General features: G+C 41.3%; 2 protein-coding genes and 1 non-coding gene across 3 annotated transcripts; 2 read left to right on the top strand and 1 right to left on the bottom strand.

Annotated features, from left to right (window-relative positions):
* Positions 1–344: 344 nt before the first annotated feature.
* TTI2 (TELO2 interacting protein 2) lies at positions 345–13661 on the top strand. The gene is made up of 7 exons (XM_063445524.1): positions 345–1096; positions 3341–3527; positions 5707–5799; positions 8515–8705; positions 10157–10300; positions 10392–10554; positions 13494–13661. Exons 1-7 carry the CDS (start codon positions 399–401, stop codon positions 13572–13574), a joined length of 1557 nt encoding a protein of 518 aa, XP_063301594.1. The 5' UTR covers positions 345–398; the 3' UTR covers positions 13575–13661.
* Positions 13662–19202: 5541 nt separating this feature from the next.
* On the bottom strand, positions 19203–26395 carry MAK16 (MAK16 homolog). The gene is made up of 10 exons (XM_063445525.1): positions 26252–26395; positions 24880–24929; positions 23305–23414; positions 21992–22056; positions 21707–21858; positions 21450–21504; positions 21182–21256; positions 20723–20842; positions 20090–20155; positions 19203–19736 (listed from the first exon to the last, which is right to left on the bottom strand). The coding sequence occupies exons 1-10, from the start codon at positions 26264–26266 to the stop codon at positions 19539–19541; spliced, it is 906 nt and encodes a 301-aa protein (XP_063301595.1). The 5' UTR covers positions 26267–26395; the 3' UTR covers positions 19203–19538.
* A 419-nt stretch (positions 26396–26814) lies between these two features.
* Positions 26815–26912, top strand: LOC134603921 (small nucleolar RNA U13). The gene has a single exon (XR_010090658.1). It is a non-coding gene; the product is annotated as a small nucleolar RNA U13 (small nucleolar RNA).
* The last annotated feature ends 168 nt before the right edge of the window (positions 26913–27080 follow it).

Genomic DNA, 27080 nt, shown 5'->3' on the forward strand with positions numbered 1-27080 from the left:
TTCTCTATTATTTAAATGACACTAGTGTAATGAAAAAAAACTACACGATAAATCAGTAAAGTGAGAATTCAGAGTGTATGTCAAATGTAAGGTAAAAATAGCCGAATCTGCTGTTCTTTTTCTAACTCCACACATTCAGTAACGGTAATGTTTACAATCCCCCAGCATAGCTAGTTTTATAAGTAACCACCGTAGTCGCCAGGATCTTTGCTATTAGTACACCATACAGCCGCTGTCCTACACAATTTGACAGAACACCGCTGTTATACCTGCCATTACTTAAAATGGCTGCTACTACGTCTGCCATTGCTCGACATGGCCGCTGAAAACTGCCATTACTTAAAATGGCCGCCAGCTTTTCAAGGTTTCCTTGCTGATTCTGTTTCACCCATGGTAGCATGGCTGAGCCCCAGCTTGTCTTTCAGGAGACGCTCGTTGAATTGTCGCGGTGTTTGAGCCCGGTTCCTCCAGTCCCACAGACAGACGCCGACTGCACAGTGTTGCTTCAGCTAGTGACCGCCTCGGCCGCTCCGGGACACGAGGAGGAAGTCGAACAGAGCGTGCACCACAAGGCGTCTGAGGTCGCCCAGGTGTGTTTGAAGCTTGTTGAGGCAGCGAGGGCCGCCGTTCTCGAAAATGGCGGATCGCTCGAGGCAGAGTCCGCGGAGGCGTGGAAAGTCATTGACGTGACGTCATCGAGGAGCTGCAGCAGCCCAGGGTCCGATGCCTATGAGTCGAGCAACGAGGGGCATTTTGATGTGGATAATGGAGATGGAAGTAAAGGAGATGGTAATTTTCAGCAGACAGACTTGTCCGACTCCTCAGAGCTTGACTCCTCAGGGGAGTGTTCACTTCAGCCCAAGAGTATCCTCAGAGATGCTGCTGCCCCTCTACTTGTCCTGTGTGGCGCCCACTCCCAGGACTGGCCATGGACCAGCAAGAAATCCCGCACAATAACTAAGAAACTGCTCCAGACCTTATTGGATGTTTTCAATTGTGATAAAGTGTCCGATCTACTTTGTGGACCCAGAGACGAGGAACCTAAATGTAAAATCTTTAGGGAAGCTTTGGAATTATTGACTCCTCGACTCTGCAAGTGAGTCTAGAGAGGGCGCTTTCACTGTCTTTAACAAGTTATTTCAATGCTATATACACAGCTAGTCCTCAAACACGCCATAACATAACACAGTTAAGTATTCATTAAACACTGAATTGTAATATGTAGTCAAACAATTAGGATTTAGAAAAACTCCAGGCACCTCAATATCTTGCTGTACCCCAGTGCTCATGTTTAGATCCTGCTCATGCAGGCTAACAAAGAGGAACAAAGCGAAAGCTAATTCTGTATAAAGTCGTAAGAAGAGGGTGGCCTTGTGGAATTACTATTTAGCTAAAGGAACATTCCAAGCACAATAACGACTACAAAGCAGTTTAACTTTATGCTACTGTGACTGACCATATTTAAGCCAAAAAAACAATGTTTTGGCCTAAAACTGGCATTTCTCACTTACCCTAAAATCCCACAATCTCTATGCCTAACTCCCTAATTGTATTCCTAAATACAGGAAGACCCATAGAGCCTACCCACTCCTCGAGACATCTTCCTTTCTTTAAACATATCCATCTCCCTATTCCACCAATAGACATCACCACTTCACATTAGGTAGCACATTCCTTCCTCGCCGTTGGCCTCCCTTCCCCTAAACATTTTACATTACCAGTCTCTTTACATCCCCCCCTGCCACACTATATGCCGTCATATCCACCTGTATCCACTTAAAGGACCCTCTAGGCACCCAGACCACTTCAGCTTAATGAGGTGGTCTGGGTGCCAGGTCTCTCTAGGATTAACCCTTTTTTATTTTTTTTTATATATATAAACCTAGCAGTTTCATAGAAACTGCTATGTTTATACTGAGGGTTAATCCAGCCTCCAAAACCTCTAGTGGCTGTCTCATTGGACCAGCTAGAGGCACTTGCGTGCTTCTCACTGTAAAAATCAGTGAGAAGATTCCAGCGTGCATAGGAAAGCATTGTAAATGCGTTCCTATGCGACCGGCTGCGCGCGTGGCTCCTGCCGCGCATGCGCATTCACCCGATGACGTCGCGAGGAGAGGAGGAGGAAAGCTCCCCACCCGGCGCTGGAGAAAGGTAAGATTTTAACCCCTTCCTCTCTCCAGAGCCCGGCGGGAGGGGGTCCCCGAGGGTAGGGGCACCCTCAGGGCACTATAGTGCCAGGAAAACAAGTGTTTTCCTGGCACTATAAAGGTCCTTTAACTGCAGCATGATATGAGATCCTGTACTGGCCGGCACCTGATTCACCAGGTAAGTGCATTGTCTGTATGGGAGAGGACACTGACGCAGCTCTTTATTAGCAATAGTGAGGAAACATTGGAAGTCACAATTTTCCTCTAGAATACCAATACCAGATAATCTTTAGATTTGGGTCAGTATGTATGTGTCTCAGTACTTGTTACATGGTTGAAGTGGAATAGTGGAATTATTTTTTTACACTGTTAAATGCTCTTGGTGGTTCTTTAATAGACACCCACACCACTTCATCTAATTGAAGTGGTCTTGGAGCAATGTCCCTGTTCCCTTAAACCTGCAATGTAAAACATTGCAGTTGTTGAGAAACTGCAAAGTTTACATTGAAATGTTAAGACTGCTTCTAGTGGCTGCCTATCAGACAGCTGTTAGAAGCACTTCCTGCAGTTTCATGGAGTTTGACAAAGTGAGGAGTGCCTAATGTGTGGCGTTCGGTGTGCACGCGCATTAAATCCCCGCATTGACTGAAGAGGAGCACGACACAGTGCCAAGAGATATTGATGCTGGAATCGGGTAAGTGTAGAAGGTTTATTTTATTTATTTATTTTTTAAATCTTTATTTTTGCGTTGACAAGAAAAAAAGTAGTCCTTAAGGTACACAGAGGCTTGCGCAGAAGTCTTATTTAAGCAGGGCATCACATTGGATATAGTACAGAATGAGTAGATTATACATAACAGTCCTGCTGTATTTAAAGGTGTGGTGTTGCGTACATGTATTCAGTCAACATTTTATATCTTATACAAACAGTGAAGAAGAAACAAAAAAAAAAAAAAAAAAGTGAAACAGTAAATTAATTTTACATTAACCATTTAAACTTTTGGGTGTAGAAGGGTTTTTTACCCCATTATTTGCCACAATGGGGAGGGAGGAGGGGAGGGGAGGGGAGGCAGAGGGCAATATAGAGTTAGGAATACCGTTTTTTTGTATTCCTAACACTATAGCTTTCTTTTAAGGGACAATAAATTTGCTATTGTGTAGCTCAGCGGTGTAATGTGAAATCCTCTGTTTTAGGGACACTTGGGAATCAAATCCGGATGCAAAGTTCATTTTCTCCTGGATGCTTCACCAGGTACCCCGGCCATGGCTCTCAGAGTTTCTTTGCAGGGTTTTGCCTCCCTCTCTTCTGATCTCTGATGATTTTCGGATAGAGAACAAAGTACTGGGTATATCATGTCTACATCACATCATCAAGAATGTGGTAAGATTTAGTGTACAAAACAAGTCTAACATTCTAAGTGTGCTGATACAGTCTGACTATACAGTTTTAATCCATCCAATATTTAGAAATGTAGCATTGAGCAACATACCGGTAACCCATATAGCACAGACCAGTGCAAGACTGTTATTAAACCACCTTTCAGACTCTGAATTTCTTATATCCTCCTCTGTTAATAGCTGATTAGACCCAGCAGGTTCCTCCTACTGTATGTATTTAAAGTTCAGTTTACAGAACCGGAAATACAAATTAGTTACATGTGATTAAAAAAAGGAAACCTTTTTATTTTCATGCAGGCTGTGTCAGCTCCAGCCAGGAGAGGTGTGGTTAGGGCTGCATAGACAGAAAGAAGTGATTTATCTCCTAAATGGCAGGGACTTGAGCAGTGAGACTGCAGAGACATGATCTATACACCAACACTGCTTAATTTGTCTAAACTGGTTTTGGTGACTATTGTGTCCCTTTAATTCACCTCTCTTAAGTAAAATTTTTGACTGTCAGTTACTTATTTTTATATAACCCCACTATATATTTGTAAAACTCTGGAGAAAGTGTTGGTAATAAATGCTAATAATAGTTTAGTATCCGTGTCATAACTAGAAATATGTATATCAGTAACATAGCAATAACACCCAGGAAACTCAAAATAAGAAAGTTAAATGACTGTTAAAGTACGTGTTACTGCAGTTTGGATGGCACAAGGTAACAGAACAGTCACATTAGTAATGGCAGATACATTTGAACCCGTGGAATGTAGGGGTACACTTGATAGTTCGTTAAAGTAAACGAACACTCCAAGTACCATAACCACTACAGTCCGCAGTAAGAGGTCTCTGTAGAATAAGGCATGATAAACTCCAAAAGAAAAAAAACAAACAATACTTCCCACGAGTATTTAAACCTATAACCTTAAAACATATTAAACTTTTACATTATCACTCATTAATGAACGTGTTCTGATCATGGGTATTTGTAGATGTAATACTCAGGGAACCACCTTTCTTAATGAATTGTACATTCCCTATAGGGGTATAGTAGCTAAATATAGGGGTTGGTCCTATTCAGTAAAGTCCCTCTATCTACTAACCAAATTTGCAACTTAGTGGGATACAATAAATACTTCTTGTATACTTTGTATCACATCACAGAAAAAAAGTCTATCTATGCATTAAATACAAAAAGATAAGTGTGCAAAACAGCGCTTGAATAATAATAAAAAAAAAATATATATATATATATATATATATATATATATATATAGCAGCTCTTAACGAACGGACAAACTGTTCTTATTCTGTTAGACGAAATTCTTTAGTTTCACCAGCATTCGAATTGTGAGTATTGTGGGAAAACGTCTTTGACTACAGGAAATGGAGCGGACTTAGTTCCTCCTCTGGGTCAAAGCTGGTCAAGCGTAGGAAAAATACATAAGACAAAATAGTCCCTACTTTGTCTTGTGTTTTAAAGTAAACTAGATCAATTAGGAAGAAAAGAACAGATCCTGAGAGAGGAACAGAAAAGGAAGTGATTGGGGAAAGGTATGTTTGCCATGACAGTGCTGCTTTACGTCCCTGGCTCTAGGTTAGAAATCCATGTCACTACGGGGTGACAACCCATCAACTGGATGCTAAGACACTCACACTAATGGGAGCCTGATAATGCTAATAATACATACCATCTGCACTATATATTTCTATTTTGTTTTTCCATATGTATGCTGTCATTTTGGACTTCCTATGTATCATCACTAACATTTAAGCGTGAGAGAACCCTTTTTTTATGGCTCTGCCATTATAAGAGTGTTTCACTTTCTCTATCTATGCATTAGCCTGAGGGTTTAGAAATCACACCGCAATGATCAACTATAACATCTTATATTTACGGGAAAACAAAAACTAATCGCTGACCCTACATTTAACAAGGTCCAGGCTCACAAAGGACCACGGGTAACTATAAATGCCCTATGGAATCTAGCTCCTTCATAATAGCTCCATTAGGTCAAAAAGTAAAAAAACTAAGTGCCCACCGTCTAGGCGAATTAAAACTGCTAAAAAACTGGTGTGTTTTGGCATTTAAATTTGTGTTTTCATCCAGCTCCAGAAGAAGGTGCAAATCTATGTATTATTTATTATCTGTCTGAACCTATTTTTTTTTTTTGCAGCCTGCAGCAGAATTACGACAGTTTAACCAGGCAGTAGTATTATACCATGCATTGCGTAATCACCTGTGTACCACAGATGCTGCTGTTATTGAGGTAAAATGTGTTCATGAGTGCATTCATTTAAATTCAGCTTCCTGGGGTTCGGAAGTACATGGTAAAAAGTTATCAAAATCATGTTATGATGACGCGAAAAGGATCAAATTTCAGTATCCTTTGAAGTCTTTTCAGGATAATAAAGGGGGAGGTGTCTCATGCACATTATGTCACTGGCAATCATGCTGTGTGCAATATGTTCAATGAATTGCACAATTGAGTAGATGCTCCCTAAAAACTCTGGGAAATTCAGAAAAGGTCTGTAATGGACTGTAATCGGCATATACCAACTGTAACCCCCCAGTGCAGCCCTGTGGCGGAGAGCACCTGATCCCTTTGACATACTGCCACATTTCACTTGTCTGCTGTCAAGACCTGTTATTTAAAGGCACTTGTAACCAGTGATGTACAGTGTATGTCGTTGGTCACGAAGTGCATATTACCAAAATGTACAGCTTTGGTGTGGCGCTGTGATGGTGACAGTAGTCTCCTGGTGCTATCCCGTGGCAAGTTGACAAAATGTTTAAAAACAACTTGACTTGTATACAAAAAAAGGTGGGCAACATGATATGCCGTAAGAGGTTAGGTTTTTATTGTGGAAAGACACCACTCAGTTGTGTACAATAAAACCTAACCTCTTAGGCAAATTGTGTTGTCCAAAGGAAAAAACTATGTCTGTCCTTATGTCTGTCTGTCCTTATGTCTGTCTGTCCTTATGTCTGTCTGTCCTTATGTCTGTCTGTCCTTATGTCTGTCTGTCCTTATGTCTGTCTGTCCTTATGTCTGTCTGTCCTTATGTCTGTCTGTCCTTATGTCTGTCTGTCCTTATGTCTGTCTGTCCTTATGTCTGTCTGTCTGTCTGTCTGTCCTTATGTCTGTCTGTCTGTCTGTCTGTCCTTATGTCTGTCTGTCTGTCTGTCTGTCCTTATGTCTGTCTGTCTGTCCTTATGTCTGTCTGTCCTTATGTCTGTCTGTCCTTATGTCTGTCTGTCCTTATGTCTGTCTGTCCTTATGTCTGTCTGTCCTTATGTCTGTCTGTCCTTATGTCTGTCTGTCCTTATGTCTGTCTGTCCTTATGTCTGTCTGTCCTTATGTCTGTCTGTCCTTATGTCTGTCTGTCTGTCTGTCGTAATTATGCAAATTTATTGTAAAAGAAGGGCCATATAAATTAGCCACATAAAGAAATATAAAACAGAGGAAAGGTCCTACGCGTTTCGTTCCTGTAAAAAGGAACTTCCTCAGGGACCAAAAATAAGTAATATGACAATTAAAAAGCAATCAAATACAGAAATGCATACAATATCCCCCTCCCCCGGCGAGTCTCTATAAATAGGGCTGAGCCCTCAGTTCATAGGTGGGTCCAGTGGGAGTTACCGTTGATTCTATGATCCTATTCAGTTGTGGAGTGTCAAGGGATCCTGTTCAGGTGTGGAGTGGGTGTTCCATCGGTCTTTCTTGGCGCAAAACGGTGAAACCGGAAGTGAAAATCCGTTTGTACTTCCGCGTTCCACTGACCTATTGTCAGGGTACCTGAAGTCTCTACCTCCGAGAGAGGTAGAGACTTAGACGTCTATCCGTCCGGACGGGCTGTTTCCTCTGTTCCTCGCGGTCCACCCGGTCACGTAAACGCCGGCCGCGAGGGAGTCACTTCCTTTTGTAGCAGGACGTCCGGAAACCGACGTCATGACGCCAGCCCGGAACGACCTGTCACTCAATCCTGTAGAGACTAATCAGATCTCGTCGGAGGCGTGTCTCTCCCTCCGAGCCAGGGTATTTAAACTTGCTTCTCCCATTTGCTCATTGCCCTGTCGTGGTTCTAGCCTGTCTAGTCACACAGTGCTCTGGTATTTTCTGTTATCCCTTTGGTTCCGACCCGGCTTGTTTGACTTACTCTGTTTACCTCTGTTATCCTTGACCCGGCTTGTTCCTCGCTTACCTGTCCTCTCGTTCCCTCGACCTCGGCTTGTCTCTGACCATTCTCTATACTCTCCGTACGTTAGTCCGGCCATTCTAAGGTCCGGTATACGTATCCTGTACCTGTTTGTACTCTGCGTGTTGGATCCCTGTCCCGATCCTGACACCTATGCGTTCCAGCTCTGTTATGATGAACAATTACATATTGCCACCTAGAGGTCGCCCAGTATATAGCGATCCTAATATTTCTTTTCTAGTTTCAGTACAGGAGAGAGGTTTAACATCAAATCAGATATAGGTTGCCACACGGACTATGTTATGTATTTACTGCAGTGTCCGTGTGGCAAACAATATGAAGGGCGCACGAAAAGGATTCTAAAGATACGATTTATGGAACATCTTAATAATATAAAAAAGAAGCTTATCACCCATTCTATACCCACTCACTGCAATGCCTGTCCTTTGTTCTCCCTTTCCAACTTCAAGTGTGTGGGAATAGAAAGAGTATTACCCTATTGGAGGGGAGGTGATAGACTAAAATAATTAGCACAATTGTGTTGTCCACCTTTCTTTTTATATTTGATATTTAAATAATTTGCTGGGTCCAAGGTTTGCAGCACTGATTGCCTTGAGAGGGTGAGGGAGGAGAGTGGGGGACACAAGAAGGTTATTTTAAATTGCATTTTTCCATTGTTTGGTAGAAGCAATGCAACTACTGGCCACAGTCTCCATGTTTTTGAATGTGGTTATGAATGGTAATTGTTCCGTTTTATTTCTAAAACACATTCTCTGCTAATTCAGGTAGGCCTCCCCTGTCTACTGGACCTTCTTCCTGTTCTCCAGAAAGCCCCTCCAGCAATTGGGGAATATCAAAAAGAGGGAGACAATCCCGCTGACCAAGTCATGCAGCTGGTCCTTACAAACATGGAGATGGAGCACAGGATTGACCTCCGCAGACTGTATGCTCGCTACCTTCCCACCCTTCAGGACAGGTATTTATAAGCTCTTAGATTATAATAAATAAAGATAGAAGACCTAGAAGTTGAATGTGTGGGTAAGGTGGTTAATTTTATTTTGGGGGTTTCATAATTAAATAGAATAAAAAGGAACACTCCAAACTCCATAACCACTATAGCGTGCTGCAGTAGTTATAGTATCAGGAGTGCCCTGGCACCCCCTAATGTCGGTTACATTCACAGCCTCCACAATCGCCTACAAAAGAGCTGGAAGCTCTTTGCCTGAGCTAAGCCTGATGCTACTGGTCAGAGCTTATTGTCTGACAGTGATTGGCTCTGGAGAGCTGCTGGAGGATCTTAAAAAGGAGCTTCCAGCTCTTCTGGTAGCTGAGAAAACATGGAGTGGTGCCCATTGGACTCCAGATAATAAGCCAAGCCATTCTAAAATGGTTGATTACTTACAGTGCAGGAACACCAAGGCACTCCTGGAACCATAACCACTACGGCATGATGTATTGCTTATGGTATTTGGAGTGTTCCTTTAAATAATACCAAGACGTTTAAAATGATACAATTTAAATGCACTAAGCCAGATTACCATAAAAGGTTAATTACTAGCATGATTAAAAAGTGCATGGTGCTTAGTGCACCCTATGCCCAGTCTCACTGCTGAGAGTGGATTATAGCAGTAGCAATTTGTAAACGTATTTCTTCTGCTCTCTGCTGTGTCCAATTCATCAATGTGCAATACGAACAAAATTACCTTACTCTGGTCTATAAAATAAAAACAGTTGTCCGCATACAACCAGTGTTGCAAAACAAAAACAATTGAAGATGAATATGTTTAAAATTACCTCCCTGTCCTTTAACCACCCCTTAAGGACCAAACTTCTGGAATAAAAGGGAATCCTGACATGTCACACATGTCATGTGTCCTTAAGGGGTTAAACATCTTGTCCTCTAAACGTAACCTGGCAGTTTCTGGCTACACTTTAGATTCCTGCCTTACATGAACACCTCAATTACTGTAATAGATGCAATATACACATAAGGCTGTGCGCTATTGTCACACAGCATTAGTTTTAGCATCTGTACAGTCCATACGTCCTAATTCCGACTATATAATCTTTGTGGGTACATTTTACTTCTTTAGTGCAGGAACCTCCGCTTCACCAACTATCAATATCAAATAAATCCAGCATAAATCCTCTCTAAAAAGTGGTCCATTTATCAAAAAGAGTGATATTTCCACCTTACTTTTGGCCTGTAACAAGCAAACTTTGTAGATTTCAACTTTTTATTTTTTTTTGTGTCTACCTCTCTACTTCTATTTTTGTATTTCTATAATGTCCACCTGTTTACCTTACCTCATTTATAGCAATTGGTTAGTGCTGTGGTACTTCTGTCTCTATTTTCAGATATTACATGTGAAGTGTGGTAGTGCAAGGTTAGCCTAGAAATGCATTCTGTATTTTTACTGCATGCAGGCTTCAATTCAGGGTGGTTCGACATATGAAGAGACTATTACAAGTTATAGTTGGGTACCTAGAGATCAATGATGGATTAGAAGAAATTTCCAGACTCTGCATCCTGGAAACCTTGCAAGGGACGATCATATATGCATGGCCAAGGTGAGCCACTCAGTCCTCCTATAATCTGGTCCACTATGCCACCTGAGAAAATGTTACAAATAATTAACTACTGCATACCTTTGTATCCCAGAATCCCTTGCAGGCTTCCACTTCTCTTAAAAACCCTTTTGAAGCTGATATATGAGATCACCTGTGAGCCAAATTCGCTTCCTGAGCCAGTGACTGAAGCTTTGCTAAATGGTGCTACAGAGTGCCTGGTGTTATTAAACCGATGCTGCAAGGGGCAGGTTAAGGTAAGATGGCTACTGACCTGTAGGCCAAAACAACAAGCATGTTCTCTTAAGGCATAACCTTTTTAAAGTGGCTCTGCAGACTCATGCAAGGATCCCAGCGGTGACAAATATCCCTATGGTGACATCACCGTTCGGTTGCAGGGGGAGTAGGCAAAGGTGAGATTTACTTACCTGAACCTGTCCCTTGTGGGTGCTGCCAGCCTCTTCCATTCACTCCTCTTCAGCTCCTGGTGCTTTAGCTGCCAGGAGCCTACGTCACGGCTGTACTCTCTCGCATGCACCGGAATAAAGCATTGAGGTCTGTGGAGAATTCCATGACATGGCTTGGGGAAATATCAAGCCTCACAGCAATATTTCTGCCATGTATCAATGTGAAGGTTCTGTCTTGATGAAATACTCATTTTGTGAGGGGTGAGGGGGGAGTGTGACTGTGCTATTTTGAAGAGATCCTGCCACTCTCTTGCGTAGTGTTAACACTGAATTATGCATGCAGGCAATGCAATACCAGGGGAAAAAAGTTAAATAGGGCACTTGAAGGATCAAGTAGGCCTAATATATTATACAAATGACATGTCTCCAAAAAAAGCATAGATCTCCAGGCAAAAGAAACAAGCTTTGCAAAAATAGGACAGATGAATAAGCGGAGTAACAAATTGTCGCAATACCTGCTACTGCCAGACAAGGGAGAGAGCACCCACACCACGACCCAAAAAAACAAGTGATGCAAGTACCCTGGATGCGTTTCGCACATCCCTGGTGCTTTCTCAACATAAAGTGTCATGGGAAATTCTGAAAATATATAGGAGGGGTCCACTCAAAGTGAGGCTCCTCAAAATTAAGATTAGTACCTATGAGAGTTGTCATGACAATCTAATGCCAAAGTGTCCTTTTTATTTTTTTTTATTTTTTTTTTCCATATTCTCCGTTTAATTTGTTTCTATAGACTATAGGGCTTGACTCTGTGTGCTGACTTTTTTGTCTGATATCAACGATACTATACAACTTGGTGTTGCAGTATAGTTTGTGGTTGGGATTTTATCTCATCCACTTTTTTTTTTTTTTTTGTTTGTTTCATCTTAGCCCTAGATAAATCTGGAAAGAGAATTGATGATTGAGTACTTGCTAATCAGGGTTGATAAAGGTCCTCCTCTGTATATGTCTACATAGGTGTAGTTTTAAATTAATTGTTATGGGTATGCAGACTTGGGCTCTATTTAATAGCGTTGGAAAGAAAACCTTTTATATATTATACTAGCATACACGCTAGCAATTGTGTAGAATCTCCAAGATATAAAAAATCTATATATATATATATATATATATATATATATATATATATATATATATATATATATATATATATATATATATATATAGTCCGTTGCCTACCTGGCACTCCATCTTTGGCATTAAGGTCTTTACGACCAATGCTGGGAGAGCTGGATAGCACACCTATGTGCTGTCAGTTGCTGCAACTCTAGTACATGCACTGTAATTGCTGTGATAGTCCTTGGGCAAGTATGTCTTGCTGGAGGAATATATAGAAGAAGAGAATAGGCTGAACTAGAGAGAGGTTAGTGTGTTGTATACTCCAAAAATATACCTTCTTTTGATAGACAGCCATTTCTCCCAAAATGTGTTTTTTTTTTTTTTTGTGTTTTCCCTGTGATATGTACTTGCTTTCTCTACTTTTCTGCTGCTTCCTCCTGAGTGGTTTATATAAATATTTATTTCTTGGGCACTTTATTTATTCTGGTGATGGTTTGTCTGTATTGTGGGGCTGCAAAATAGAAATTTGCACCCAACATTTTTTTTCCTCCTTTCTTTTACTTTTCAATCTTTTTTCTTAGTGTGCATCTCGATCTTAAATATTTTAGTTAAGAGGGAACACTCTCTTTATTGATGGAGATTATCTAAAAACGAATGCATGAAAGCGAATACAACACGAATAAGCTCTTCTTTTTTTATTTTTTAAATCAACGTATTATCGTACAAAAGTTCATTTATTTCAATAATCCAACGTAAAAAGGGAAACTAACATATGAGACGCATTGCATGCAAAGCAAGATAGTTCAAGCTGTGATTTGTCATAAGTGCGATGATTATGGCTTACAGCTCATGAAAACCCCAAATCCACAATCGCGGTAAATTAGAAAATTACATGCAATCAATAAAACAAGGAGTGTATATAGAACAATATCGGACTTCTGAAAAGTATAAGCCTGCATATGGATTCAGTACTTGGTTTGGGCCCCTTTTGCAGCAATTACTGCCTCAATGCGACGTGGCATGGAAGCTATCATCCTGTGGCACTGCTGAGGTGTTATGGAAGACCAGGATGCTTCAATAGCGGCCTTCAGCTCTTCTGCATTGTTCGGTCTCATGTCTCTCATCTTTGTCTATGGGGTTCAGTTCAGGTGAGTTTGCTGGCCAATCAAGCACACTAATCCCACGGTCATTGAACCAGGCTTTGGTGCTTTTGGCAGTGTGGGCAGGTGCCGAGTCCTGCTGGAAAATGAAGTCAGCATCCCCATAAAGCTCGTCTGCGGAAGGAAGCATGAAGTGCTCCAAAATCTCCTGGTAGACGGCTGCGTTGACCCTGGACTTAATGAAGCACAGTGGACAAACACCAGCAGATGACATGGCTCCTCAAATCAACACAGACTGTGGAAACTTCATACTGGACTTCAAGCATCTTGCAGTGTGTGCCTCTCCATTCTTCCTCCAGAGTCTGGGTCCTTGGTTTCCAAATGAACTTTTGCACAATATTCAAATTTTTCGAGTATCACCTGTAGATGTTTTCTAAAAGCAGGTCTGGGGAAAATGTCCCTTCTTATTCTTAGTGATCATACCAACATTTGCAGCAAATTAATTTAATTTTTCTGCTTGTAAACTATTGCTATAAACATTTGCTATTATTTTTTTTTCCCCCCTTATAGATTGCCCTGAAAGGAATCCCCTCTCTGTGCAATGAACCCAGACTGGTAAACTGTATCAAGAGACTTCAACAGAATACATAATTTATGCAATAACATGATCAATAAACATTCTTATTTACTCTGGCTCCTTATTTATTTGTTTAAAAAAAATATAGCTGTAAACTGGAGTGCATGTTTGTTTTAAAGACCCCCAGATGTAGATTGCTCTGCTTGTGTTTTTATTTTTTTTTTTAAACTTACCTGAACCAGTCCAATCTTTTTCTGCGAAGTCCTCTTAACCCCTTAAGGACCAAACTTCTGGAATTAAAGGGAATCATGACATGTCATGTGTCCTTAAGGGGTTAAGCTCTTAGTGCTTTATCTACTGACGTCACCACAACACTGATGTCTACGGAGTAGTGTTTATTTTGACGGCAAATTTAAATTTTCATTCCCCTCCCCCCATGAGTCTCATTTCCTCTGTTCCCTTTCCCATGGGTCTTGCCCGCCAGTGTTAATGTTGGCAGTTAATTTCTATTTAGTTTTTGTCAGTCTTTTGACTAAAAGCCGTTTTAGTTATATGTCAGTCCTCTGAATGTTTCTTTTTGTCAACAAATAAAATATACTGGGTTTAGTTAAAGCCTCCCATCTGTCACTCAAGCCTCTTTGTATCCCCTTAGCCCCTCTGGATTTCTCCCTCCCAACCCTTTTTTTTTTTTTTTTTCTTTCCCCCAATCCCTCTGTGGCTCTTTCTCCACCAGCCACTCCATTGCTTTGTGTCCGTGTCGTCCCCCCCCCCCATGGAACAAGTCGGCTGTCCAGTGAAAACAGCTGCATGGTGAAAACAGATGGTCCTGCACCCACAATTTACCATCCAGGAGAGTGCTTTTTGGAGGGGAGTTAGAGAAGTGACTGATTAACCATAGCTACCTGCAAACCAGGGGACCCTCCCATTTTTATCACCTGAAAACAGACTATTTAGTTGACATATACCTCAACCTTGTCAAAACTTTACTTGACGATTCCTCGAGCTAGCCACACCAGAGCTGGGTGTTTGGAAACATTGCTAGGGGAATGAGAATTGTCCGGAGCTGTATGATATGTGCAACTTATGTTAAAATTTTTATATTAAACTGGCATCTGGATATTGAATAAAGTAAATTATCTCTCGGACACAGAGATGCTAGGGAAGTGAACCACTGTTCTTGTTTATGACCCCCCCTATTGCTATTGTCTCTATATAATCAGCTGCTTGGTGACAACAGTTGTACCCTACACTTTACGTCATCTAGTGTTGGGGAATGAGCTACAATCAATGAAGAGCAATTTTCTCCTGTATGAAGAACCAGGAACTCCGTCTGAGTACTGGGTTCTGTCACATTGACTTTTAGCTGAAAACCGCAAGGTAAACTTAAGAGGTTTGCCTTGACAGGGCAGGTGAGTATGCACTTTAAGGCCACTGCTTTTGTACTAAAAACCTGTTATTTTAAATGTGCATAGGGCCAGGGCCGTTTGAAGGAATTTGGGGGCCCCAAGCAAAACAGACATGGAGGCCCCCCCAAACTCCAACCCCACCCCCCCACATGCACTCTCAAGGTCTGGGCCCCCCGGCGCCTGCACCCGGGTCCCCCTCCCCCCCCCGAGTCCGCCCACAGGGATGCAGTGTCTGCAGGGCCGGTGCAAGGATTTTTGCCGCCCTAGGCAAAAGTAAAGTTTGCCGCCCACCATGTGACATCACAGTGCCCCACCCATATGATCTGCCATGTTAACTAACACAGTGCTGCAGTGCCGCCGTGTTTACAATAAAAGGCCTGCAGGGACAGGCTATAGACACAGACTATAGACACATTAAGCTGCAGTTGTTCTGGGGACTATAGTGTCCCTTTAATGTGAGGTAAATTAGAGATTAGTGCCACAAATAATATACTAGATTGCCTACTTACAACCAGATGAGGATGATGATGGGCTTCAGCTGCCGTCTGGCTCCACTGGTCTGGTGTAGAACAGGCTCTCTGGAGGCGGTTTGTAACTGTGGTCACAAAAATCAATGTTCTGGGAGAACAGGAAGCAGCTCCATTTTTTTGAGGGCCATTTACACAGCTCAAGGTCTGGGTCCCAGGGTCCACCTATGAGTTTGTTCACAGGGGTGTGTGTGTGTGTGTGGGGGGGATGTCCTGATGTGTGTAAGGAATGCATTGTGTGAATCTGTGTTTGTATGTGTAAGGGCTGCAAGGTGAGTTTGTGTATGTATGGGATGCAGTGTGTGTGTCTGTAAGGCAGTGTTTCCCAACCCAGTCCTCAAGGCACACCTACCAGTCCAGGATTTAAGGATTACCCAGTTTTGTCTAAGGTGTTTTTAGAAAAAAAAAAGAAGAAAACACCTTAGACACAACTGGGTCACCCCTAAATCCTGGACTGGTAGGTGTGCCTTGAGGACTGGGCTGGGAAACACTGCTGTAAGGAATGCACTGAGTGTGTGGAAGGGGTGCATTGTGTGTTGCTGTGTGTAAGGGATGCATTGCTTGTGTATGTGTGTCTGTGTGTAATGCATTGTGTTTTTCTGTGTGCAAGGGGTGCATTGTGTGTGTGTGTGCGTGTGATGGATGTCAATCTCTCCCCCTACCCCCGTCAATTTCCTTCTTCTCCCCCCTCAAATGTCCTCTCTTCCTCTCCCCCTCCCTCCCTCAAATTTCCTCCCTTCCTCTCCCCCCCAAATTTCCTTCCTCTCCCCCTTCAAATTCCCTCCCTCCCCCCCCCCAAATTTCCTTCCTCTCCCCCTTCAAATTTCCTCCCTTCCTCTCCCCCCTCAAATTTCTCCCCTTCCTCAAATGTCCTCCCTTCCTCTCCTCCTCTCCCCCTCCCTCCCTCAAATTTCCTTCCTCTCCCCCCAAATTTCCTTCCTCTCCCCCTTCAAATTCCCTCCCTTCCTCCCCCCCCAATTTCCTTCCTCTCCCCCCCAAATTTCCTCCCTCCCTCTCCCCCCCACCCACTCAAACTTCCTCCCTCCCCCCACTTCTCAAATTTCCTCCCTCCCTCTCAAATTTCCTCCCTCTCCCCCCCTCCCACTCAAATTTCCTCCCTCTCCCCCCCTCCCACTCAAATTTCCTCCCTCTCCCCCCCTCCCACTCAAATTTTCTCCCTCCCCCCCTCACTTAAATTTTCTCCCTCCCTCCCCCACCCCCACTCACTTAAATTTTCTCCCTCCCCCCCACCCCCACTCACTTAAATTTTCTCCCTCCCCCCCTCACTTAAATTTTCTCTGTCCCTGACACCCGGCGGGCGCGCGAGGGAGCACTCTCTCTGGCTGAGTGCTTCCTCTTCAGCTCCCTCGCGCGCCGCGTACTGATGCCGGAGCCGGAAGATGACGTCATCTTCCGGCTCCGGCATCAGTACGGTGCGCGAGGGAGCTGAAGAGGAAGCACTCAGCCAGAGAGAGTGCTCCCTCGCACGCCCGCCGGGTGTCAGCAGGGCCAGCCTCTGGGGGGCCCTGAGGTGACCGGCTGCTGGGCCCCCCAGGAGAAGAGGCTGGCTCAGTGGGTACATACCGGGGTCGCAGGGCCCCCTGCGACCCGGTATGTACCCACTGAATGTGGGGCCCGGACGACCTGAGCAGTCCGGGACCCCCAGGACCGCATGCCCTGATGGCGGCCCTGCCGGCTCTGCTTGGGGCCCCGGGCCAGCTCGGGGCCCCAAGCAGTTGCTTGGTTTGCCTGTCGGGTAGCGACGGGCCTGCATAGGGCACAAGTAACCTTGTACATTTTTTCTTTAAATCTAAAAGAAAATGGAGTATAAAAAAAAAAAAAAGAATAGTTTAGATTTGGCATGTCAATGCAGTTGAAGTTTAACCCCTTAAGGACACATGACATGTGTGACATGTCATGATTCCCTTGTAATCCAGAAGTTTGGTCCTTAAGGGGTTAAAGGACACTATAGTCACCAGACCGACTACAGCTTAACATGGTTGTTCTGGTCTATACAGCATGTCCCTGCAGGCTTTTTAATGTAATGTTTCAAAGAAAAGGCAGTAATTACATTGCTGCGTAGGAACACTTCTAGTGGCAGCTCAGTCAGACAGTGAACGTTCCTCATCGAGATTTATTTATTATTTTTTTTTACCTGGAAAGATAATCTTTATTATCAATTATGTCCTGGGCATCTGCATTGATTCACTGCATTTCTACAAAGATATACTGACCTGCGCAGTGTTTTCCTTGCATGTACATTAGCCTCCAAATGCTTTTCTAGCGGAAGGCATTGGAATGGCTGAATGTCAAATTTGATGATCTCAGCCAAGGAGGCTGGCACTGGAAAAAAGGTAAGTAAACTGACCTTTTTAATGTAAAGAGGTGCGAAACCTAAATTGTTATTTTACCACTATAGTTTCAGGAATACATGTTTGTGCACCTGATACTATAGTGTTCCTTTAAGCACGTTAAGGTTATCTGCTTTATTAAAGTTGGAACACTTGTTTTGTATATAATCCTTAGCATGATACTTTTACAATTACAATATTGTTGAATGTGTTAGGCAGTGGCTGAGTGACAGGCAACAGAGGGTTGTAGTCAATGTAGTATATTCGAAACAAGGTCTTGTTACCAGTGGGGTACCTCAGGGATCTGTACTTGGACCTATTTTCTTTAATGTTTTTATTAGTGATATTGCAGAAGGTCTTGATGGTAAAGTATGTATTTTTGCTGATGATACTAAGTTATGCAACAAGGTTGATGTTCCAGGAGGGAAATGGCAAATGCTTTAGGTAAACTAGAAAAATGGTCAGAGCTGTGGCAACTGACATTTCATGTGGATAAGTGCAAGATAATGCATCTTAAACGTAAAAGCCCAAGGGCAGAGCATAGAATATTTGATAGAGCCCTAATCTCAACATCTGAGGAAAGGGATTTAGGAGGAATTATTTCAGATGACTTACAGCAGACAATGATAGCAGAATAGTTGTATAGGGAGAGGTATTAGCAGTAGAAAGAAATAAGTGATCGTGCCATTGTACAGAACACTGGTGAGACCTCACTTGGAGTATTGTACGCAGTACTGGAGACTGTATTTTCAGAAGGATATTAATTCTTTAGAGAAAGTTCAGAGAAGGCCTACTAAACTGGTTCATGGATTGCAGGATAAAACTTACCAGGAAAGGTTAAAGGATCTTAACATGTATAGCTTGGAGGAAAGACGAGAAAGAGGGATATGACAAACATTTAAATGCATAAAAGGGAATCAACACAGTAAAGGAGGAGACTATATTTAAAAGAAGAAGAAAAACTACCACAACAAGAGGACAGTCTTAAATTAGAGGAGCAAAGGCTTAAAAAATATCAGGAAGTATTACTTTACTGAGAGGGTAGTGGATGCATGGAATAGCCTTCCAGCTAAGGTGGCAGAGGTTAACACAGTGAAGGAGTTTAAGCATGTGTGGTATAGGCACAATGCTATCCTAACTATAAGATAAGGCCAGGGACCTAATGAGAGTATTTAGAAAATTGGGCAGACCAGATGGGCCGAATGGTTCTTATCTGCCATTACACTCTATGTTTCCATACTATGAACAATATCTAATTTAGGAAAAACACCATTTACTGCACTGGCTCCCGTCCTTTCACCATATAATTAGCAGTATAATACATGTAATCTTTTAGTTTGGTTGCAGAGTACGTGTATTGTAAAAATATAACATATTTTACAGTTGGTGCAGGAGTTTGCAGAAGGTCTGTCAAGGAGCAAGGAGAAATTTATTTCTAAACTTTAACAGGTACAGAACATTTACACAAAATCTTTTAATGATCAAAAGATGAGATATGATGCTGAATAACTGCTTAATATGAGATCACTCTCTGAAATACTTTATAAATCCTCTTATCCCAGCACTCCGTTACCTTTCTTGGCACACATGTAATGACAAGTACATTTTTTCTGTCGTAATTCTATGTACCAAGAGGTGGCACTGTCACAATAAGGATGGTTGATTCTTGAGTTGTCAGCTTCATGTCAAAATCTTTTATGTAGCAAATAGTTTTATGTAGAAAAGAGTCCAATAGTCCTGTGAATAGAATCAAATCAACTTGCTTTTGTCTTCTGCTGTGGCTCAGTCTCTTGTTCGTACTCTATTTCAACATAAGCACGCTTTTTCCTGATTGGTCCTTTCAAAGGTGTCTTTCCCTTAGACTTGGCTTTGGAAACAACTTCTTCTTCCTCTGATGACTCTTCGCTAGATGATTTCCCTTCATCCCCACTTATGGCCAATTTATCCATGTCCTGCGAAGAAATAGTGTGATGAGAAGGAATTCCAATTATATAAGATTCATACAAAAAATATATCTTTGAATGCATACCAATGGGCCATGCTCTAGATAAATTAACCATGCACATACCTTGTATCAGTGACTGACAAATTAAAAACGAATCATGCATACCTCCTCCTAAGTAGTGGGACATTTAAACTGCAGGGTTAGGAATACAGATAGTATACCTAACGCTACAGTGTCCCTTTTATACCACTCTACTTCTTTAGCAGTGGCATTAAAATGTAATCTATTGCTCTTATATTTACTGAGAGGTTTAAGCAGCTCATCAACAGATTTGATTTACTCTTGTCCCTATAGCTGTACCTCAAAGTCACTGAGATCACTTTCTTCCACTTCATCGTCTTCAACAAACTCTCGTTTGCCACTTTCCTGTTACAAATCACATAAAAAAAAAAAGTTAAATATAGTCAGAGATAATTCTATATATACTGTTTTGCATGTTATGGTAAACTTAAATATAGCACAATAGGCAGCCTGCGTGATAAATCCATGGACTGTTTGATCAGAAACAAACATCTTAACAACAACCTCATCAAGACATTCCCTGTTTCAGCCACTCCTCTGCTTTTATACCTCACATCATCACTCAAGAAAACACATTGCTCTGATTTATTGATAGAAGAATTTTCACTCCAAAAACACACAAACATTTAACTAAACTTACATTCAGCCCTATTATTTAAGTAATGGCCAAAAACATATGTGCAATTTTACTACTAAAACAAACATTCATCTGCAAAAAATATTGTTTCTAGTCAGAGTACGTGAATGCTAGCTTTGCACTGCTTTCTTCGATTTCTGAAGTGACTTCCGAAGTAGTATTGGTCACCGAACTTGCGCCTTCTGACATTTGCTTCCTATACCTAAAATTTACTCTCAAATAGGATGATGAAATTATATATTCACGCTTAAACTTTCCAGGGTGTCAGTACTTACATCATCATCCTCCTCTTCCTCCTCCTCCCCTTCTTCTTCAGACTCTGAGGCACTAGCCTCTTCCTGCTGTTCCAATGCTTTATCAAATGCTTGGATGGGGAAGTTATAGATATCTCCATACTGTGAAAGAAAGTATGTCAGAGAAAGACATTACAAAAAAAACAAAACAAAATAAATAAATAAGCCAAGCTATTTCCTTTAAGACAATTGTTGCTTCTTGACTATGTTGAAACTACCAAATAAACTAATGATGCCAAGCATCACTCATAAGAGGACTTCAGGTGTCCCAAGCTTCTTCCATTTTTAGGCCCTACCTCAGGAGTATCTCCATTACCCAATTATGTAGATGACTATAAACCCAAAACAAGACAGAAGAGTGTCTGGATAGGACAGTGTGCAAGAGTAAGACCTAGTTTACCACCAGAATAGATAAAGTCACATAAAAGCTATTTTTCTTACCGCTCCCTGTTTGAGACGTTCCAGTAATTCTTTCTCTATTGCGTTGTCCAGCTGAGCAGCCACCAGAGCTTTTTCCTGAGTTAATGGGATAAGATAAACCATATTTAATGAAGTGTAAAATCACAAACTTTGTAAACACACAGACTACATCACAAAGAGTCGGTAAAGGATTAACACCTCCAACTTTTCAGACGTGTTAACCTAGGAATCAAGAGTTCACAGCCACTCCTACAATTTATATAGCTTCAACTTAGGATCTTAACATTACCTCTCTCCTCTTTTCTCTTCTTTCCACCTTCCTACTCAAGGGCACCAATTTACGTCTGTGTACAAAGAACAAAATATGTAAGATTGGTTACAGGAAACTAGAGAGCAATAACTTAGCATTGCAATGTGGACTGATAACACACTTTTTTGCTGACTTTTTCTTTAAAAGCCAAAGTAAAAGTAGCCTAAATGTTCCTTGTATCCACTATCCATAAAATAATTAACTTAAAAAAAAAAAAGGGTCAGGTAATTACTTACTGCCTCTTTAAAGTGAGTTTACGGATACGAATGAGGTACTGTGTAATCTTGGTAAATCTCTGTTTACATTTATGTCTGATAAACCGGGGCCAGTATATTAGATTCTCATCGATCTGCTCCAATGCCCGCTCATAATTCTTGCTTAGACGAACCTGTAAGGAAAAGAACATTGCAATTTGCATTATGAGTAGAAAGCCCATCTGATTCATGTTTCCTTAAAAAAAAAAAAAAAAAAAAAAAAAATATTTTTTTTTTTTATATTTTATCTGCTGTTCCTGCCCTTACCCTTTCCCACAACCGAGCTGGAAAAGCGGCTCTTTCTATGGTCTTCATATACAAGTAGCAGATGCCTATGTAAGAAAAAAAGAAAAAAAAACGAAATTACATAAGAAAGATCAAATTTTACTTATCTTAAATTTCTTTTATTTTTAGTGTTAGAGGTGGTGCACGCATTTCACTCCCTATTTAATAAATATATTTTTCCAGTTATATGGCTTGTGTATTTTCTAGGGTTACTGTGCCATTTTGGTATTTTATACCTTAAAGGACCACTCTAGTGCCAGGAAAGCATACTCGTTTTCCTGGCACTAGAGTGCCCTGAGGGTGCCCCCACCCTCAGGGACCCCCTCCCGCCCGGCTCTGGAAAGGGGTAAAAACTTACCTCCAGCGCTGGGCGGGGAGCTCTCCTCCTCCTCTCCGCCTCCGTTCCTCCCCGTCGGCTGAATGCGCACGCGCGGCAAGAGCTGCGCGCGCATTCAGCCAGTCACATAGGAAAGCATTCATAATGCTTTCCTATGGACGCTTGCGTGCTCTCACTGTGATTTTCACAGTGAGAATCACGCAAGCGCCTCTAGCGGCTGTCAGTGAGACAGCCACTAGAGGAAATAGGGGAAGGCTTAACTAATTGATAAACATAGCAGTTTCTCTGAAACTGCTATGTTTATAAAACAATTAGTTAACCCTAGCTGGACCTGGCACACAGACCACTTCATTAAGCTGAAGTGGTCTGGGTGCCTAGAGTGGTCCTTTAAGTAGGAGGATTATTAGTAGGAGGATTATTTCACCCATAAGCAATCTATGTATGTTGCTGCTAATGATGTATTTATGGGTTTATAAGTCTTGTTTCTATGTGCATGGAAACTATGGATTAATATTAGGATGGTTTATGCACAGCTGGACTGTGAAATAACTTTACATACACACAGACCACAAACCTAATGGAATTCCAGCTAGAATATAGATTCTGGTACCTTACTTAGTTTTAACAACTTTAAAGGAACACTCCAAACACCATAACCACTAGAATACACTGTTGCAGTTACACTGCCAGGCGTGCACTCTCCCAGGGCAAGTACTCAAACCATATGCAAATAGCTTAACAACTTACCTGGGAACTCCTGGTCGGCCATTCACAGCCAGCTATAGAACTAGAAGCTCTTGCTATTTCCACTGATTTAAGTCCTCTCCCAATCACTAAGAGCGTCAGATGAGCATTCTCAGAGAGTGAGCCAAGCCCTGCACTGCCAGTAACAATTTAGTCCTCATTTGACAGAGAGACATTCTTAGATATCATGCAGTGTACATATAGCTTATCTTACCTTTTTCCTCTTTAATGGTAGCATACTGGCTGTTTGCAAGGGGACATGAAGAACGATTACACAACCCAGTTATATTGTATTCATTACGACAGAAGCTTTGCGTCTTTGTTCTGAAAATGAAACAAAACCACAATAGAACTCTTCTCCCGCACAAGAAATGGAAAAATGTATAAGTTTAATCTTTTTAGGACCAATATTAGGAAACTCCCTTCCATATTATGGACAAGCACTCATACATAATTGGAATAACACAAACATGACAAACACTTGTACCGATGTATAGTACAATGTATTTAATGTTTACAGAAAAACTTTCATTTTTTTCATTTATTATTAATATGTGCGAAAGTACAGCACTGACGTCAGCTCCAGGCAGATGAAGCACCAGAAGCTGAAGAGGAACAGCAGGAAGTCGATGGCCATGAGTAATAGGTCCAGTTAAGTAAACCTCACCTTACCTTACCTTACACCCTCCAGCCACCTCACTGCAAGTGGCAAAGAACTCAGAAAGTGACAGAGCTGCTCTAAAAGGACATTAAAGGCACCCAGATCACTTCATCTCAAATAGCCGGTCTGGGTGCAGTGCCCTTTGCATTTTAGCCCTTCAATCTGTTTAGTAGATATATACAGGCAATGTTTTGATTTAAGGGTTAAACACACCTTTTGTGGCAACCTTCCTCACACCCACTAATGGCGCTTCCACACTTTTAACAGAGTTTGACAATTGTAATCAGAAGCAGTTCATATGGAAGCACTGGATTCAGTGCTTCTCTATGAGAAGCCTTTGACTAGATGAATGCTGTGCTTGCTGTACATGCCCATCTTTTCCCCAAGGTTTCTACATGAGAAGCATTGGATGAAAAGCCAGACAGCGATGCCTCCAGGGTGATGTTGTGGGGGGAGGAGAAAGGAAGCAACAGTGATTGAGTCACAGTTCTCGATAAAAAGGAGAGCAAAATCTTTTTCTTACATTTTTTTAATAGAATTAAAGGGGTAGTGGGGAGAGGTCTCTGAAACTAACTATTGAGGAGAACTTTATTATGTTAGGAATACTTGTTTCTATTCATAACCATATAACAATGTTGGTGATGGCAAGTGAAGACTTGTTAGTGGACTATAAAATAAACTTTCATTCTACTTGGATGATTCAATGAACACGATTTGTTTTGTTGTTATACACTGTTATAGTTGTTATACACACTATTCTAGTAAACACTTTTAAATGCCAAATACAGATTTATTACTGTGCAGATACAAGTGTGAAAGGATACTTGAACTAGTATATGCACCATTGTCCGTAATATGGCGAAATCTAAATCTAAAGCACAAATGAATGCAAGACTTTGAAATCTAAAGCACAAATGAATGCAAGACTTTGAAATCTAAAGCACAAATGAATGCAATTATTGGTAACTATTTACAAAATTAACAAGTGAGTGGTAGAACAAGAAGCAATTATCATGGAAACAAGTGGAATATTCCTACTAAACTGTGTCACATTTTATGCCAGCTTTTTCTTGATAAATACATCTGCCAATACGTTTTTTTCTCAGACATACATGTTCCAATACTCACTTTATTTTGAAGGAGCAAAACTGTTTGTTTCCCACAATATCCCAGATAACCTGAAAGGGAAAAAAAGAAAAACTTATAATAATGAACATACATGACAAATCTCTATATAATGACCCACATACAATATTAGTATTCTCCCTCTGTCTCTTGAGACCCAGGACACTATTAAAACCATTGTCACTAAGAGATTATATTTTGTTGAATAAACTCTAGACCCATTGCATGTTGCAGTGGTCACGTTGCCGGGAGTCCCTTAGCACTGACTGACGGTGATATGTCAAACTGTTTACAAACGGTTTGACGCTAACCTTGCTGTGTTGAGTGACTGCAGTCCTTCTGCTATGAAAGGGCTAGGCAACCTTCGGCGCTACAGATGTTTTGGACTACATCTTCATTAATGCTTTGCCAGCATTATGGCTACAAGAGCAACATCTGGAGTGACGAAAGTTGTCTACCACTGCACTGCGTTTATCTGGTAAAGCAGAATTTCATACATCTGCTTATCACACCAAGTTTATACAAAATTCCTTGGCTGAGAGTGTCAGCTCATGGCTCTCAATACAATGAATACTGTCTAAACCTGTTGTGATTTGGCATGACATTGTGGAAGGATCAGTAACACAAAAATCAAAGTGAGTATCAAACCGTTCTCAAATAGTCTGATAGATGACCACTGGATGGAGCCGGAGACATTTTGCTGCCTAAGTACCTAATGTAAGTCATCCTCCTAAACGTGAGAGCATACACAGCACTATTTACTGCCCAGCTCACACCACAGGAAACTGTTCTATATCACTGTTCAAAATGTAATTGTCACAACTAGTACATTAACTTTATTTTTAATTTTTTTTACAAGAATTGATATGATGAACAAGACATAATCTTGATGGCCCACTCGTCAACTGTTATATAATAGGTTTACAGATTATTATAACAAATAATGTGCTAATTAGCTTTTCAATATTATTGTTTAAAAGGATATATATATATTTAATGAAAAAAAAAAAAACGTGTTCATGAAAATAACTTGAAAGGAATATTATTTGTTTCAGAGAGTTCTACATTGCACTGGGGAGAGAAGTGCTGACACAAACAGTAATTTATTGAGTATATTTGATAAATAAGAGGTTCTGCTCCAACCATTAATAGTTACACGGAGAGCCAACCAAGGGTCTGTTATATTTATTTAAAACCCAATTCCCCCCGATCTATACTCCTTCTGCTCTTTTTGCCACCCATGCTGCACATTACAAAGTTGCCCCAGGTCTGTATAGTGTAGTGGAGTCCATATTACTCTGACAACCATTACATTAACTTCCAGAACCTGGTCCCCCATCAGATCACATTAAACACAGCCAATATCTCTGCTCACATCGTCGTGCTGCATCCTGGCGGCTCCACGTCACCCGTGTATCAATCAACCTAGTACCCGGCACCAACTCCACCACGCGTGAGCACTCACTGCGCCGCCATCTGCAAAAAGAACACTTCTCGCGAGAGTTCGAACAGAAACAACGTCATGGAACGTGCAGGCAGAACGCCGAGACTGCAAAGAGAGAGTGCGAAACACAAGAGATCGCGAAACATCTGTCGCCACTCACTAAAGAGCTCACTAAACATCTGCCGGAACGTAGTTGGAAATGGTGTTTACGACACTTATTGAAAAAAAAGAGAGCCTATGAGCGTCGCAAGTGTGATCTTTCCGCTGTGATTGGCTGCAGTCCGTGCATATATTAACCGAAAGAAAAATAGCTATCTTTTGTACTTTTTTAAATTTTAACTACAATTTCGTTCATTAATTACACAATGCTGTTTTCATTAATTATAATGTTTGATCAGCTTTATTTAAGAGAATTATCGTCTTTACAAGTCATCACCACAAGCTAGCTAAGGGGTCCTTCACATTGGGATATCGCAGTTTTCAATCACAATTCGATCCTTCTGGTTCTTACATATGATGACTGGGTATGTCATGCGATTGCGTGAAATGTGCATCCGTTCTTGTTACGACTTGGCACATTACCCATCTGATCAAGAACCAATATCACCTAATGTAGTATAAAGGTAGATTGTTTTCTGTAACAAAGATTAGAACGTAAGGTTGAAATTTATAATACAGGGAAACAAGAGGAAAGTAGATTTTGAGTTGGTAATAATATCGTAGTCAATAATTGTATCAAAACGTTACTAGTTACTTTATA

This window comes from Pelobates fuscus, chromosome 3 (assembly GCF_036172605.1).
Source record: "Pelobates fuscus isolate aPelFus1 chromosome 3, aPelFus1.pri, whole genome shotgun sequence".
NCBI lineage: Eukaryota > Metazoa > Chordata > Amphibia > Anura > Pelobatidae > Pelobates > Pelobates fuscus.

Coding starts and splice junctions, on each gene's coding strand:
- TTI2 (XM_063445524.1), top strand. CDS start 399: ATGGCTGAGCCCCAGCTTGTCTTTCAGGAGACGCTCGTTGAATTGTCG. Junction 3,528..5,706: donor ATCACATCATCAAGAATGTG/GTAAGATTTAGT, acceptor TTTTTTTTGCAG/CCTGCAGCAGAATTACGACA. Junction 10,301..10,391: donor ATCATATATGCATGGCCAAG/GTGAGCCACTCA, acceptor TTTGTATCCCAG/AATCCCTTGCAGGCTTCCAC.
- MAK16 (XM_063445525.1), bottom strand. Junction 22,057..23,304: donor TACCATTAAAGAGGAAAAAG/GTAAGATAAGCT, acceptor TTTCTTACATAG/GCATCTGCTACTTGTATATG. Junction 20,156..20,722: donor AGGAAGAGGAGGATGATGAT/GTAAGTACTGAC, acceptor GATTTGTAACAG/GAAAGTGGCAAACGAGAGTT.